The 17,228-nt window shown below is 38.9% G+C and overlaps 2 protein-coding genes across 3 annotated transcripts in view; one reads left to right on the top strand and one right to left on the bottom strand.

Annotated features, from left to right (window-relative positions):
- The first annotated feature begins 82 nt into the window (after nt 1-82).
- LOC117293801 (A-kinase anchor protein 17A-like) lies at nt 83-5,121 on the top strand. 2 transcript variants are annotated; one of them, XM_033776244.1, is made up of 5 exons: nt 83-226; nt 1,179-2,036; nt 3,048-3,196; nt 3,870-4,110; nt 4,496-5,121. In XM_033776244.1, exons 2-5 carry the CDS (start codon nt 1,257-1,259, stop codon nt 4,880-4,882), a joined length of 1,557 nt encoding a protein of 518 aa, XP_033632135.1. In that variant the 5' UTR covers nt 83-226; nt 1,179-1,256; the 3' UTR covers nt 4,883-5,121. The 2 variants fall into 2 exon arrangements, with proteins under 2 accessions (XP_033632135.1, XP_033632136.1); XM_033776245.1 differs by lacking the exon at nt 83-226 and adding an exon at nt 336-409.
- Nucleotides 5,122-12,650: 7,529 nt separating this feature from the next.
- The window catches only part of LOC117293200 (la-related protein 1B-like), a 44,290-nt gene continuing 39,712 nt past the window's right edge, over nt 12,651-17,228 (bottom strand). The window contains exon 20 of the mRNA XM_033775421.1: nt 12,651-17,175. Coding sequence (XP_033631312.1) covers nt 17,002-17,175 — 174 coding nt within the window. The 3' untranslated portion in view covers nt 12,651-17,001. The remainder of the gene's footprint in view (nt 17,176-17,228) is intronic.

Genomic DNA, 17,228 nt, shown 5'->3' with positions numbered 1-17,228 from the left:
GGTGAGTTCGGCTAGAGATACGACTATATCGCACGCATCTGCTTATTCTTCATCGCGTGCAGACGCGGTGATCTAGCCGTAGCTCAAGTCGAAGTCGCCGTTTCGGACACGGCCTAAATGCGTAGGATGGCGCTATATAATGAGACCGTTAACTAAACTAACCAATACAACATTATTTTTATACTTTATGGTTAAAAAGTGAAAACTTGAAAAATACGATGTGATTGTAAGTATGAAAAAAACGAAAATACTTTACCCGTTTGAAAAGTGCTTTTGCCCCAGCATGCTCAGGAAACTTGGAAAGTGTAGATCATTGTTTTGCATTAGTTCGTTGTCCCTGCCTCGTGCATCCATGGTTGTCCGATCGTGTTTACGCCAGTCGTCATTCATTGACAACTGCACCAGTATCGTGAGAATTTCCATTTGTTTTTGAAACTTTGATTGATATAGCGCGTGCAGGTGGCTTTTAAAATTGAAATCAATTTATACCAGTATCCTACTCTTACCAGTTTTCACGGTATTTTGCCTTTTTCTTTGAATTGGGAAATAAATAATGATGCGATATATCAAGACAACCGATATGCCCTCCTAATTAATTAAAACTTTATGGACATTGAAATTTTCACACCACACACCAGAATGCCCCAGAATGCTCAGCAGAATGTTCAGTAACATTAACAAGCATGATTTGATCATCGTAAATTGTGAATTGAATTAGTGTTTGATGAAACTTTTTCGGTGAGCAATTTTTGTTTTATATGGCCTCAACAATGACACATTTTTGTACCTTGTAGAAATGCCTAAAATACCAAACTTGTTGCATATTAAAGTTAGGCCTACAAGTTCAAATAACCAGTGGAGCCTTACGTGTTTCTAACTTTTGGTCAAGGCAGAGCAGACTCTTTGCTTGGCAAATAACACCAAATTTTATGTATCTATGGACTGTTTACATCACGCACAGAGAGGTAAAAGATTTGCCACGATTTTAGGGACACCTTGAAAACAGGACCTCCTTCCATGTACTTTTGTAGGCAAATACTAAAAGCGTATAGTATAGGAAGATTAACTAAAGAGCTTTATTAATACTAAAAAAGATTGCATTTGATTTTTGTTATGGATGTTTGATTCTGTTGTGTTTTAAATAAAGAACAAGACTTGTTTTCTATTTTATATTCCAGTGGATGCGTGCCTGAGGTACTTCAGTTGATGTTGCAGTGGGTCATCTCTGACCAACAATTCTGGGCAATTCTGTCATCATGACAACACAGCTATGTTTCAACCAGTCAGAGGCAGTCGAGCTCCATGGTCCCCATGGGCTGTACATCAAACCTATCGCCAAGCTCAACATCTCCGTAACGCTGCCGCAGATGAAGACAGAAGGGAAGTCCATCAGCAACTGGGAGGTCATGGAGAAGCTGAAGCGGATGGCCAAGCCTGATTCCTTCCTGGTCCTGAGAGTCAGCAAGAGCTCCCTGGAGTTCCTCCGCTTTGAGGCTGAGGTGGAAGCCAAAAGTCTTATCAAAGTCCTGATCCTTAGACTCGACGGGAAGGTCATCAAGCTCAGTGGATTCCCAGAGCCGCTCAAGGTCAGAGCAGCTGAGGCGAAGATAAACTTCCCCAACCGTCACGATTGGGACTCGTTCTTCCGCGATGCCAAAAACATGAATGAGAGCAATCACGGCGAGCGACCAGATACAATCAAACTGGAAGGCTTACCTTGCAAATGGTTTTCCTCAACGGCAGAGCCAGACAAACCCAGTGAGCTGATCATCAAGAAGATATTTGAGCTTTTCGGGGAGATAAGAAACGTGGATGTTCCAATGCTTGATCCGTACAGACATGAGTCTCAGGTCATCGGGGGAAACTTCAGAACGTTTTCATCCTTCAGTACGCTGACATTTGAAGTCTACGTTCAGTATAGCGAGTACATTGGATTTGTGAAGGCGATGGATGCTCTGAAGGGCATGAAGCTACTGAAGAAAGAAATGAGCTCGGAGGAAGGGAAGGAGGGCAAAGCCTATACAGCAGACATCAAGGTACTAGACCTTAGTCACCTTTACCAAGCACCAAGATTCCCCGTACAAATTCATGAGATCTAAAGCGAGGTTAACAGGGAAACAGTCTGGTTTCTTATTCGTTAACTATTCAGGGTGGCTCAGCGGTTTCTTTCCCTGCCTTACATCACAGTTGACCCAAGTTTGAATCCCCCTAAAATTAAACAGTATAATTGTCCTGCTCTTGCATTAAACGGTTGATGTTTTTTTTTTAACAGAACTCGGGAAAGTACTGAGTATGCATTGCCGTTGTACACATGGGGATAAGTACCAATAATTTTCATGCCTGTAAATTGCTGTACTGGTATGGTTAAATGGATTCAATAACTTTGCAATATTTTATCACCATCAAGTAAGCCACTTTTGGGGTCTGATACGACTGCCCTATCCCGGTCAACCTCAAGGCTAGCACTCCGGCCATTCCCAGCTCAGTTTCATCACAGAGTAATTCTTCATAGTAGTAGTAGTCTTATAGCGCACGTATCTACCAAACAAGGTACTCAAGGCGCCGAGTGTATACAAACTTTCAGAAAAATAGGTTATTGCAGTTATTAATTCCGAGACCCAATTATTTAGCACCTTATAAGGGTTTACAAGGCGCATACAGCAGCCACAGCCAGGAACACCGGGGCGAACCCCTTCTCTTTTCGAAAAGAGCACTGGGTTCTTTTACATGCGTCACACTCACACAACACATGGGACCAACGGCTTTACATCCCATCCGAAGGACGAAGCAATGGTTAAGTGTCTTGCTTAAGAACACAAGTGTCATGGCTGGGGATTCAAACCCACACTCTGCTGATCAGAAACACCAGAGTTTGAATTCGGTGCTCTTAACCGCTCGGCCACACACTTCCACTTTCATTACCCTCACGTAGCACATACTTGCCTACCCTTTGCCTTACAATACCTGCTGTGATTAAATTTTTGAAATAAATGTGTTAAAAAAAATTGAATCTTCCACTTATTTTATACATACATTTTTCACTTCAGGTTGATTTCGACAAAACTCGTCACATGAGTGCCAAAGCCATCCGGAAACGAGAGAAAGAAAGAACGAGACTGATTGAACTTGAGAAAGCCAGAGAAGACCAGAAACGCTTAGAAAGAGAAGAGGAAGAAAAGAAACTGGAAGACGAAAGGTAAAGAAGACTACTCCTAGACGGGGTTTTGTGTTCACACCACGTAGAAATCTCTTTTGAGTAGTGTTGGTTCTGAAAAGAACGAGTGGTTGACAACTCAAAGTTTCAATTAGCATGCTTTGACTGATCGTCTTCAGGATAATTAAGACGATCAGAAGACAATGAGAGCAAATTTACAAGAAATTCAAATTTACCTTTTGATGATTGACAATGCGTTTTAGAAGACCAAACCATTCTTTTCACATATGATTTGAGGCATTGCATTGGAGGTATTTTGGTTTGCGGTAACACCATGTGTGTATACTACTTGCCAGGAAGAGTTTGTTCTTTAGAGAACTTGCCTTGCTCTATATTCTACTACTGCGGAGTAGATTTTATTGGGTTTTCGGGAGACTTCTCAGTTCTGAAAAGAACTGTCCTGCTTATTAACTACTGCTTGGGTGGAAAAACGGCTGGGACTACTACTTTAGCTTAGTTGAAGGATTGTTAACTCAACTGCACTGCCACGGAGTGAGTTTTTAAAATTGGTCTAAATGTTTAGACAAGCTTGCTCCAGTCATCGTCAGGAGACATTCTCTTCATCCTGTGTTAAATTGTGATGATCTGAATATCTTTAAGTGTACTTCTAATAACTAAGTTTGTTTGTATTTGACATCTTGGATTTTCCTTCTAGGAGGAGGAAAGAGCAGGAGGAGTTGTACAAGAAGCAGCGCAAACAGGCCAAGCTGACACGGCGCGAGGAACGGAGGCAGCAAAGAGAAAAGAAACGAAGACGAATTCAAGAGGAGAAGAAGAGAATCAAACAGGAGGCAGAGTTGCAGCGTCGGATAGCGCTGGAGGAACGCAAGCTTCTCATAGCACTCAGGCAGCTAGAGTCAATCAGGTTGCTGACTGAGCTTCTTGAGAGAGTCAAGGTATGTTATGCCAAGCGCACCGCTGAACAGGGCAATAATAATTGTAATAATAGTCGGTTTTTATGTAGCAGCTTTACACACCCGAAGGGCGTCTCAAAGCGCTTCCAACATTGTAACCCCTGTTTACTGGGAAATGTACAGCAAATAAACGCTACCAAGCTTAATCAATCACAAGAATCATCTCTGCCCTCACAGGTAACCAGTTACCCCTGGGTTAGAGAGAGGAATAATTCAGTGTCTTGCTCAGGGACACGAGTGTAACGACTGGGACTCGATTAGAAACACCAGGGCTTGAGTTCGGTGTTCTTATCCGCTCAACCACAACATACCGCATTCAAATCTCCACTAACTGTACTTCTTTAATTCCTAATCATTATTCTTTTAGGTTGTGAGACAGCAAGAGGAGGTTCAGCAGCGTCTTGAGGAGCTAGAGAGAGAAAGACTGAGACAACTCGAAGAGGAGAAGCAACGGAAGGAGGAAGAAGAGAAGATGAAGTTGAAGGAGGAGGCGAGAAAGAGGCGAGAGCTGAGACGCCGAGAGGCGCACCTCAAGCAGAGACTGACAAAGAACCTCAAGACTCGAGAGGAACAGGAGCAGGAGAAGAAGAGAGAAGGCCTCAGGCAGAAAATTAGAGGCAGATCTAGGCTTAAGTCTGCCGTCATTCAGGACACAAAGTTTCGTCTCGATGACTACGAGGAGTATGATCGGAGAAAGAGAGAGAAGAATAAGAAGCCTAAGATAAGATCTGCTGTGGTGTACAAGACGAGGTAGCATCACCTGCATGTGTTGAGCGAGACTGCGTTTCATCACAGAGAGATAGTTTAAGATAAGGGACTAAGATAAAATCTGTTGTGAAGTACAAGACAAGGTAGCATCATGAGCGAGACTAATGTTTTATCACATAGAGATAAAGGACTAAGATTAAGGTCAGGTCTGCTGTGGGAAAAATTTGCTTAGCATGAAATTTCTTCCTTGATAAAAACAAGGTCACCAACCAAATTTTAATTTGTTGCATATTGCTTGTTACTGGCATTCAGCTGTTGTTTGCTTATCCTGAAAATCACATGGAAATTTGGTTGGTAATCCTGTTTTTATTAAGGAAGAAATTTTATGCTAAGCAAATTTTTTGCTTACAGGCTTTATGAAATTGGGCCGTGGTGTTTGAGTCAAGATAGCATTGTTGTTATGATTTCAATGCAACCTTGATGGTGTTTATCACAGGGAGAAAGATAAACACTCTTTTGTGTTAGAGATAGCAACCTCTTTAGCTGTAAATGACACTGATGTTATGACTTTCTAACAAGAGAATAGACCTTGTAAGCACATCATGTCGTATCAGTTGGGCACCCTCACGTAGAGGTGAAAAAACAGCTGTTCATTGCCCAAACCTGTGCACTGCGCGTACAAATCTGTGGTTTTGATTGTTTCGTCATCGTTTCACCTCTAAGATGGCGGCTGGATGATGCCAATGCATTATAGAGAGAAGTTGACTGGAAAGCATGTTTGTCTTTATCGTGAACTGGTGCCATTTTTCCATCTTTTTAAAAGTTTTTTTTTAATAAGTCTGAAGTTTGCAAGCAAGACATATTTTATTTGGTTACAACTTCAAAGCCAAAGATTACCAGTCGTGGAGATGAATATAAATCTGATAGTTGTGCTGGAGCTTAATTTGTTAGTTATCTACTTCATTGGTTCTTAAATAATAATATGAGGATTTGAAAAAAATGCTTTCTATTATAAACTTGAAGAAGAAAAAAAAAATGTGCTTCCTTTTTTTTACGGTTCAGATACAAGTAGCGACAAAATGGTTCTTTTTAATTTGTTAAGCACAAAAAACTAACCTAGCAAAAAGCAGGTTACTATCCAAAATTATTGCTTAGCAAATTACGTTACGAAGTAATGTTAAAAAATGCTGGACAGCTTTTTGCATTGGGGCAATCAATCCAATTCAAGAGACATGTTGCTTTCTGATTAAAATTGAACTAAAAAGATCCACACAAATATCCCTCCAATCACCGTCCACCATTTTGTGGAGTCAAACATTTGGTTCAGCAATATGGCAGACCGTGTAATAGTTCACAAAGTATAAAGAAAACCATACAATGTTCGGGTACATTTGCATAATTCACTGTATTCTACTTTTTTCCAACCCTATTCATTTCATAATAAATGCTTTTTATAGCCGGAGCGCCTAATACAAAGGCAACATGTCCCTTTAAGTTTACTCTTTTCTTTAAAAAGAAAATGGAAAAAAATTGATTGAAATGTCTTCCTATGTTACCATTGAAACTTAATACAAGTACTTATACTACTCTACAGCAGCTGTGAAAGTTTTTGAAACAAGAAAGTTCAAGGTGTGTTTTAGTGTGTAGAAAAAGAAAATTGTCGCACATAATTTATCTTAAATGCAAGAAAGACATATGATTCTGTAAGGCTTTTTCCCCGTAGTGTGGGGCTCGAATACCCACTGGACCACCAAGAGTCCAGTATCAAAAGCATTGGGCCAGTGTTTTTCTAAACATAGTACTTTCAAGACTGACTAATTCCCCTTAAGCCATTGGACACTTTCGGAACAGATTTTATTTTTTAAGTTCACAGATTTACAAATAACTTACAGGGTTTACAGAAGGTAATGGTGAAAGACTTTCCTGGAAATATTATTCCATGAAATGCTTTACTTTTTGAGAAAACATTAAAACAATATCAATTCTCGATATCGAAAATTACGGATTTATAGTAAACACATGTCATGACCCACGAAATGTGCGGAAACAAGGGTGGGTTTTCCCGATATTTTCTCCCGACTCCGATGACAGATTGGGCCTAATTTTCACAGGTTTGTTATTTTATATAGAAATTGTGATACACGAAGTGTGGGCCTTTGGACAATACTGTTTACCGAAAGTGTCCAATGGCTTTAAAATGTATGCTTTTGCTATGCATAAACATCCACGTAGGTTACAAGCTAGAATACATACAGTTATCAGTGCTGTTAATTTGTTTGCCTAGAGCCACGAATCTTACTACTGAAGGCGCTTTATTCAAACTTGCCAGAGTACACAATAAACAGTACCCAGTGCTCCTTTTATAAATGTGCTCAGTCAGAATCCTTCATTTCTTTTGTTGGGGGGGGGGGGGGGGGTTGGGGGATGGGGGGGATGGTGGTGGTGGTGTGTTTGAAGTAAACTACTTGTTATGGAGCTCCATTGTTATAACATGAAATATTCCACTTGCACTAAAGTGCCCCCCTTCTTATAATGCTCCAATAGAACTACGCCCCCCCCAGTAGCCCCCCCCCCCTAAAATGCTCTAGTAAAATTCCTGTGCTTCTGAGCACACAGTGAACAAAATGGGGAGAGGGGTGTACACCATGAACGAAATCAAGCACCAAATGTCCCTTATGGGAGCCAGTTTGGCAACGACATTGGACATCTCATTTATTAAGATTTTTCCACTGTATGTTTATAATGTGAACAGTTTTAGAATGGCTCTTTTGGTCGGGTCGGTCATGTTGATTGACATGCTTATATAAGAGAGTCACAGAACTCGGGGAAAGTACTGAGTATACAGTGCTAACACACATCAGTGTATGGGTAAAAAAAAAATTAATATTCTTTACTCCCGATGCAAAATCTCTTGTATCGTTGCGGTACCCGGCCGCTGCCAAAACATAGGATTCGAACTGCCTCTAGCTACCCGGCAATCTCGGTAGTCTAGTTGGTAAGACACTGCTCTAGAAATGTAAGGGTTGTGGGTTCGAATCCCACCCGAGTTATATGCCTGTGATATTTGTTCACAGGACTTGGGAAAGTACTGAGTATACAGTGCTAACACACATCGGTGTGCGGGTAAAAACCAAAATTGACATGCTTATAATTAGACCCCGACATTTCAAAAGTGTAGCGTGCACAGGCATACACCCTGCTTACAAAGAGAGACAAAAGGTACTGGAACGCATGCTCCAAATCTCCATGGGTATAGGATTCCAGACCTTTACCCTCTGTTGTTGTAAAAAAAATTAGCATTACCAGAGATACATTATGTAGGCTGCCACCCTTGTTTATTTTGGCATATGGGAGGCAAGGCTTAGTTTATAGTATGAAGCTTTAGCTGATTGATGGCCATGACTTTCGGCTATTAAGGTTTGGACCGTAATAGAGCCTGACTCGGAAGGACTGGAGCAAGTCTACTTGTCTGGATTAAATCAGCTAGTTTTGAACTAGCCCTGGCGGCCTTACACTTTTGTATTCTGTATCTGTGTACAGAGAAAGAGTCCTATATAGATAGGGCTATCTTTGGACCAGTTGTTTGTGTGATACAGATATCTCTTCAGTAAATCATGTTGCAATGGCGGCAACAACATTCACAAAATTTATGTCACTAATCGAAACTGAAGTTTGGCTGATTTACTTTGAAGATGTTCTTTAGTTCCTCAAAAGAGAATCCCCAAAACCAGTTAACTTAATTTTGTAACTTTGCAGGTCATTCTTTGTGTATGACGATATTCTCAAATTTTTAATTTGGTTTTGCGGAAAAGTTCTAAAAAATTAACACAGCGCAGAGGGCAAAGTCAGTCGTGAAGCGGTAAAAAGATTCACATTTTATTTCCAAAAACAAGGCTTTAGCAGAGATTCCAACATTTGCATGTTGCAGTCAGGGAGATTTTGTCCACCAAACGAGGAGATATCTAGATAATAATACCGAAGTCTTATATAGCGCACGTATCTACCAAACAAGGTACTCGAGGCACTGAGTATATACAAACTTTCAGAAAAATAGGTTATTGCAGTTATTAATTCCGAGACCCAATTATTTAGCACCTTATAATGGTTTACAAGGTGCTACAGCACGTTAAGCAGCCACAGCTAGGAACACCGGGGCGAATCCCTTCTCTTTTATTTAAGTGCAGTCTTTTTTTGTTTTTTTACATGCGTTACACAACACATGGGACCAACGGCTTTACGTCCCATCCGAAGGGCGAAGCAATGGTTAGGTGTCTTGCTTAAGGACACAAGTGTCACGGCTGGGGATTTGAACCCACACTCTGTTGATCAGAAACACCAGAGTTAGAGTTCGGTGCTCTTAACTTCCGACACTTCTGATTTACATAAAAAAAGCAGGGAAATAGTTTCCATACTCAGGTAAATTTTCAAATTTGTTCATCAGACATGGACAGATTGTTGATTTTCAGGGAAACTTTATGCGGATTAAAGTCATGACAAGAAATTACGTTAAAATGTTTACCCCGAGTCTGGTAAGAAAAATGTAAAACCAAAATTGAAATTCTTTTTTCTCAATGTAAATTTAACATCTATGAGATATCTTTGGTTCAAATAAAAACATGTTTAAATTTTTAATTTTATAGAAAGCTTTTTCTATTTAGATTCTGCTGTTGATTTCACTAAACTCCTCCTAACTTAGGATCAATCTTAAGACGCATCGACTCGTTCTAACTCGAGATAGGATTACTCCTAGCATTTCAGGAAATCGGCTGCTGGCCTTGTAAAATAAAATTATAGTCTGGTTATTCATTTGAACTTCAAGCCCTGCTGTGTGGAGTTTACCCTAAATTTGAGTACTGTTAATTAAAGGAACACATTGCCTTGGATAGGTCGAGTTGTTCTTTGAAAAGCATTTGTAACCGTTTGTATAAAATGCAATGGTTAGAAAAATGATTTAAAAGTAGAATACAATGATCCACACAAATTTGCCTCGAAATTGCGTGGTTTTCCTTTTACCTCTAACACGACTAACACGGTCGGCCATTTATGGGAGTCAATAAATTTATTGACTCGCATAAATGGCGGCCATTTATGGGAGTCAATAAATTTATTGACTCCCATAAATGGCCATTTATGTGAGTCAATAAATTTATTGACTCCCATAAATGGCCGACCTTGTTAGTCGACGAGGTAAAAGGAAAACCACGCAATTTTGAATGATACTTGTGTGGATTATTATATTCTACTTTTAAAATATCTTTCTTACCATATGCATTTTATAACAAAAGGTTAGAAACGCTTTTCAAAGACCAACTCGACCGATCCAAGGCAGCGTGTTCTTTTAAGCCTGGGTGAGAAGTGAAATTTACTTCTCGACTAATCGCGCCTCAAATAGACACCCTCAACACTATTCACAACTTATTTATAATTTCCAAGATGCATAATATAGTTGCCGCCGACACCATCAGGACAAACTATTTTTGTATTAAACTAGAGGCACGACTTACCGCGTAGTTGAAAAACGGTAGTTATGACTCGACTAAGCGATCAGTAGTTGCGACTTAGACACAAGTTAAACAGGCTTACTGTTGAACACAAACTATTCACACCAAATACATAAGAAAAGCACCACATTTCATTTATGATTCATCAAAATTAAATGTTTATTATATCGCTAGTGAATTATGGACAGCCATTGTAGGATTACTTTTCTCGCTTGTTAATATCATATCAACTAATGTTTTTTTAGTTATCATTATCGTTAAGTCTTAAAAGTAAGTTTTGTACAGAAACGAAAAAACAAAAATGTGGAACCGAAAACCATAAACATTATTGGACTCTTATCAATACACTCTTAATCTTATGAAGACAATAAAATATTCAGATAGCTTTTGCGAGGATAAATGTTGCCGATTAACATCAAAAACAAAACGAAATCTTTTTCTACTATTCTACCGATTCAAAATAAAGAAACAAGAGAGAAAACTACGACTATATGATATGTACACACAGCTTAATAAAAGGTAGTCAAAATTATCCAGTAAAAGTTTAACCATATATTGGTTTATATGTTTCACCATTTTATATTCAACCAACCCTGGTTCACGTGGACAAAAAGTTAACAGTTGAAGAATAACAAATTATTTAATATCAGCGTTTGAAATGTTCGTGCAATCTTGGGTCTTGTGATCTTGACCTTGTAAAATAGATTTAAGCAACCTAGTGAGCTTAACCAATTGCATTTCAACTTAAATTTCCGTTCTTTATTTGATTATTTTCCACTCTGTTTACAGAACTCTGATTCAGTTCATATAATCCCCCAATCAAGACAGTATACAATTACACCAACAACGAACAAGGCCCAATCTTATAGAGCTGCTCAAGCACAAAAAAGTAGCTTAGCACAACAAATTTTGCTCACCAGAACAGGGGTTACAAGCCAAAACACCAACATTGTGACTTGTATCCTGCTCATTTCTGCTAAGAAGACCGAACTAGAAATTTATGTTTACAGATTTGAAGCAGAGCTGCCAACATTTGCATCTTGCAATCACAGAGATTTTGTCCAACAATCGGGAGAGATTTAGAATTACAGTGAACATCACATGGACAAAGTACCCATCTTCAGGGAAATTTGCAAACCTGTACTTAACTTAATGACACTGGTCACTATTAGTAATTGTCAAAGACCAGTCTTCTCACTTGGTGTATTTCAACATATGCGTAAAATAACAAACCTGTGAAAATTTGAGTCAACTGGTCGTCAAAGTTGCGAGATAATAATGAAAGAAAAAAATACCCTTGTTACATGAAGTCATGTGCTTTCAGATGCTTGATTTTGAGACCTCAAGTTCTAAATCTGAGGTCTCAAAACCAAATTCGTGAAAAATTACGTCTTTCTCAAAAACTACATTAGTTCAGAGGGAGCCATTTCTCACAATGTTTTCAACTTACAACTCCCCATTACTTGTTACCAAGTAAGGTTTTATGCTAATATTTATTATGAGTAATTACCAATAGTGTCCACTACCTTTAAGGATGCGTCACAGAAAGCAGTTAGCTGCTCATACCATAGGATAGATTAATTTCAAGCGAAAATCTGAGCCTAGAGTAAACGAACAAGCAATTTATGCAACCGCCCTGTCTAGGTATGTTCACTCCCAAAATGGCACAACATCTGTAGACGTTAGCCGTGGGTGACAGCATTGCAAGAGATCAATTGAAACACAAGTACTTTAACAACTTTGAGATCAATCGGTCTATTTCTTTTAAAAACAAAACTTCAATTATTAACGCTTTATACATATGTCCTGTTTATTGTTTTTCTTATTACTTCAAATAAAATAAAATGTGCTTGTGAATTTTATAAAATGGCAAAACTAAGCATGCATAAAAAAAAACAGAACTTGGCAGAACACTCAAATCTTTTTCATAAAGATTTCTTCTTTTTTTTTTCTTCTTTTTTTTGCTGGAAATTGGTAAAGGAAATTAACTTCGGTACCACTTTTAAAACAATCTGCAGCAAAAAAGGACATTTAAAATAACCACAATTTTACATAGAATTGAACAGGGTTGCAAATGAAATGCTTTATGAATTAAACAAAGCACCAAATTTTGGCTTATGTTCATTTCGCTCTCATCTACATAAATTTTCCTTGTTTTTATTTTTTTCAACTCTTTTTGTTTGTTTGTCCTTTACAGAAATAAAACGAGAAAGCAGAAATATTAAGAAGTAATAAATCACCATAAAGTAAACTCCGAATACTTGAAATGAGTACATACTTGTAATTAAAGAGAAATTGAAAAGCTGGGTGTTGTTTTTTTCTTTCAAAAATAGATTTTGTTTTTAAGAGATCCACATTTGCAAAAAGGTGAGTGATTCTCAAACATTGTATTTACATGAAAATTTGGATAACTCTGACGTTTCTTGCATAATAAGTCGCAAACTTCAACAGTTGCAGATGAATAAAACACAGAAGAGAAACACTGCACAAAGCTACCCGAAGAAAGAAAAAAAAATTAAAATCCCACCAAACCCCAAACAGCATTAAAACACCCAACGTTTGATTGTATACTCCATTAAACAATAACGACTGTTTAACAATCATTTTTTTTTTTACCATTAGTTTTTGTCTATTGTTAATCATAAATTATGGGGCGATTTTTGTCCCCTGAATAAAATTCAAACAACCCAACCGACGACATGAAACTTCATTCCGCTAAGGGTTGCATTTATATATATATATGTACAAGTAAGAAATTAAAACGAGTGCTCAGCTTGTCCAAACTTACAAAAAAGAAAACCATGAATGGAAAACTACGCTTTTTTTCTACCAAAGCTAAACTACTTTCATCCAAAAATGTACAAGAGCAACAAGAGGTGTTTTTGAAAGATTAGAGTTACACCATGAAAAGGAATCAAAACTTTTACAAAGAAGACTCTAAGGAGATCCCACTCTAGCGAGATCCCCATCCCCCTCGGTGAAAGTGAGATCCACATCCCACTCAGTGGTTGTGAGATCTTTATCCCATTTAAGGATGAGATCCTAATCCCACTAAAGGATAGTGGGATCCTAATCCCACCCGGTGATAGTGAGATCTTAATCCCATTCAGTGCAAGTGAGATCTTAATCCCATTCAGTGAAAAGGAGTTCCTAATCCCACTCGGTGATATTGAGATCCTAATCCCACATAAGGCGAGATCTTAATCCCCTCAGTGGAAGTGAGATCCCATTCCTACTCAGTGATAGTGGTATCCTAATCCCACTCAGTGATAGCAAGACTTCAACCCCAATTAAGAATAGTGAGATCCTTATCCCATTCAAGGATACCGAGATCCTAATCCCCTCAGTGGAAGTGAGATCCCATTCCTACTCAGTGATAGTGGGATCTTAATCACACTCAATGATAGCGAGATCCTTATCCCATTCAAGGATACTGAGATCATAATCCCGCTTAAGGATAAGGGGATCCTAATCACACTCGGTACAAACGAGATCTTAATCCCACTCAGTGAAAGTGAGATCCAAATCCTACTCAGTGATAGTGAGATCCCAATGCCACTCAGGGATAGTGGGATCCTAATCCCACTCAGTGATAACGAGATCTCAACCCCAATTAAGAATAGTGAGATCCTTATCCCATTCAAGGATACTGAGATCCTAATCCCACTTAAGGATAAGGGGATCCTAATCCCACTCGGTAAAAGCGAGATCTTAATCCCACTCAGAGAATGTGAGACCCTCATCCTTTTTTGGGATAGTGAGATCCTAACCCCTCAAGTGGATAGTGGGATCCTAATCCCCCTTGGGATAGTAATATCCAAATCCACCTTATAGTAATAGTGAATACTGATCAAGGTGATTAACAATGCCCTATTCTCACTGGGTAATTGTGATATCTCAATGCCCCTCAGCAATAACCAGATCCCACTTGGCATTAGATCCCTCAATCTGATTCAGCGATGGTCGGCTCCTATCCCTAGTCCATCTCAGCAATAGTGATCACCTAATCCAAAAGTCACTCGGCGTTAAGCACCTTATCCTACTCAGCGATGAGATCTAACTATCACTCAGCAAATAGACAGCAAGTTCCCAATCCCATACATCCATCATAAATCCCAATTGCAATCATCTAGAGATCCAAATTCCCCTAAACTCAGTCCCATTCCACTGGAATGATCCTAATTCCACTCATCGACAGGATGATTTCCCACAAATCAAGAACCTACTTTTGAATTCCTCACTCTGGGACAAAACACACGTTCCTAACTCAAGACTTGACCCCTGACCCCCTCATGGGAAGCTTTTCTGAATCCAACACACAACACTGGCATGCCTGGCATCATGCAATGTATAATGGCTGTGCCGTACCAATTCAAGCAAAACAATTCAAGCAAAACCTTCTAGTGGATTTTGATGCATTCGGGAGTGACCTCAAGGCCCTTTCACAATCAAATTCTTTTTTCCACGAAGGTAAAAATAACTTCTGCTAATAAAACACCTTTAACAAGGCCACTAATTTTAGGGAATCTTAGCATGTATAGCTCATAGACTCCTCCAATCACAATTACTAATGGGATAGTCAAACCTGAAAGCACCAGTCTCAAGTTGTAGATTTTACGAGGTGTAGAACAAACAAAAGGTCTATCTGAGCTTACAATTTAGTACATTTTTTCAGCAACAGATCAGCTCCATTTAACATCACTGCTGATTGGCTGGAATTGAAATTTGCAAGAGAACATCGACCAATCAACATGACTGTTATTTCAATCCTTTAACTGATAAACCCAAAGGTTTGATTGGCCAAACTGTTCTCAATATGAGATCAACTCCATACACCAATCTGCTTATTGGCTGGGATTAAAATTGACAGGAGTACATCGACCAATCATCATGACCGTTGTTTCAATCCTTTAACTGATAAAATCAAAGGTTTGATTGGCCAAACTGTTCTCAATATGAGATCAACTCCATACAACAATCTGCTGATTGGCTGGGATTGAAATTGACAGGAGCACATCGACCAATCATCATGACTGTTATTTCAATCCTTTTCTGAAAACCCGAAAGGTTTGATCGTCGTTAATTGAAACCAGTTAATAATGGACCACAGTGCACCATGTTGTGCTCAGTGCTCATTACTTGTCGATTGCGAATCCATACATTTTAAATCATACTTTTTAAAAACAAACTCCAACCCAAAAGTAAACTGGATAATACTTTTTTCATAAACCAAAAAAATGTGTTTAAAGAATACGATCTATTTAAATATCAACTTTCAGAACAGAAATAACACTATTTTTTGTTATTGATGTATGCGTAAATAATAATATAATTTTTTTATGATAAATAACGAAGGGGAAATGTATATATTTAAAATCATTGCAAAACCTTACAACATCAGAGTCATAAGTAAATCCATTTCTATTTGCCTGGATTGTTTTTGTTTTTAAATATAATTTCTGCTTTTACATTTTTTTTATACTTTTTTTTTTTAAAGGTGGAGATAGCAATTATTGAGATAAACGAACCAAAATTTACACCAATAGTTTTGAATCATATCAAAAATGTAAACATGTACTTGAGGAGGGGGACACTTTCAAAGAAACAGTTTAAATTAAAAGTCACTTTAAGATTACCTGCAAAGCTCTGAACGACAAAGAGAAAGATTAAAATAACAAAAATCTCTTCAAAATACAGGGGTACTTCCGTTATGAAATAGGCCGTCAACAAATTTAAAACTTATTGCAATTGATAGACACTCGATTCAGGGTGGCTAGTCAGCAACAAGGCTGCCAGGGTTTGGCAATATTTGACAGCAGTCAATACTTGCGCTGACCCGCCTCAACCCCTCCCTCTACCATCAGTTCCTTGGTTTACTGCGAAACCAAAAAGTCCGTTCTTAAAAAACGACACCATCTACGTCCAGACGACAGGTCGTTAAGCTGAAGGTTTCGGTTACGTTCACACAAACACACATACTTTGTGAAACATAGCATGGCTTGCAGCTGATTCCGTAATTCGGCAGCAAAACTTGCTGTATCACATTGTGATACGACGAGGGCTATAAAACATTTTATCATCGTTATCTCTTTCCAACAATTTGTACCATTGGAAAGTGGGACACCACACTGTCGGCAGCAGTCAATTGCATAGAGCTCCTTAGTAGTATAGTATCCCAACTCTTAAAGCTGACTGGCCTGGCATTAGTCATGGATATCTGGCTATATTTCCCCACTCAGCCAGCACCACGCTCAGTGGCTACTGATGCACTAATCAATAACGAAACTGTTTCCCACCATTATTATCAGATAACACTTGTTTCAAGGCAGCCTCAAAGCAACATCAACAGCACCTGCCTTGTGGACTTGACATTTAAGAAGTCGACAAGCAGTTGGTTTTCTCTGGATACACCGCAGCCAAGGAATAAACCAAGACAATTTGTGAGAATTGAAATCAAAAGAAACCGGAGCACTTCACCTATCAACACCGAACAATTCCTTGGCCCAAGGAATTACCTTTCTCAGTATTTATACACATTTCCTCCTGCTGCCCTTTGCACAAGTATAAACCTCTTGCATGATTATGTGCCTCCCGCCTCACCAAAAGTCGACCAAGACCTTCTGACCTTGGTCTGACATGATTTTACCCCTGACCCCTGTGAATCTCACGAGTCGTCCTGACCGCCTGAAGCGCCCTCTTGTGTTTTGGCTTTTGTTGTTGTGCTTGTTTCGGTCCCTGACGACGTCATGTCCTGGTGTTTTGGCTTCTTGTGGGTGCTTTCCTCGGCAACCTCAGCACCGCCAACGGCGCCCTCTGTCTGAGTTTCCCCAATGGGAGGCTGTGCAAAAAAAAAATTAAAAAGTTAAACCAAATAGTTTACTGAACCACTTG

The sequence above is a fragment of the Asterias rubens genome, chromosome 8, assembly GCF_902459465.1.
Source record: "Asterias rubens chromosome 8, eAstRub1.3, whole genome shotgun sequence".
Taxonomy (NCBI): Eukaryota; Metazoa; Echinodermata; class Asteroidea; order Forcipulatida; family Asteriidae; genus Asterias; species Asterias rubens.
Note: the sequence above shows the minus strand (reverse complement) of the source record. Positions and strands in the feature narration are given on the sequence as shown.

What these genes read in the sequence shown, in the direction of transcription:
- LOC117293801 (XM_033776244.1), top strand. Translation starts at nt 1,257, where the DNA reads ATGACAACACAGCTATGTTTCAACCAGTCAGAGGCAGTCGAGCTCCAT. An exon ending in CCTATACAGCAGACATCAAG is followed by an intron (nt 2,037 to 3,047) that starts GTACTAGACCTT and finishes TTTTCACTTCAG; the next exon opens with GTTGATTTCGACAAAACTCG. An exon ending in AAGAAACTGGAAGACGAAAG is followed by an intron (nt 3,197 to 3,869) that starts GTAAAGAAGACT and finishes TTTTCCTTCTAG; the next exon opens with GAGGAGGAAAGAGCAGGAGG.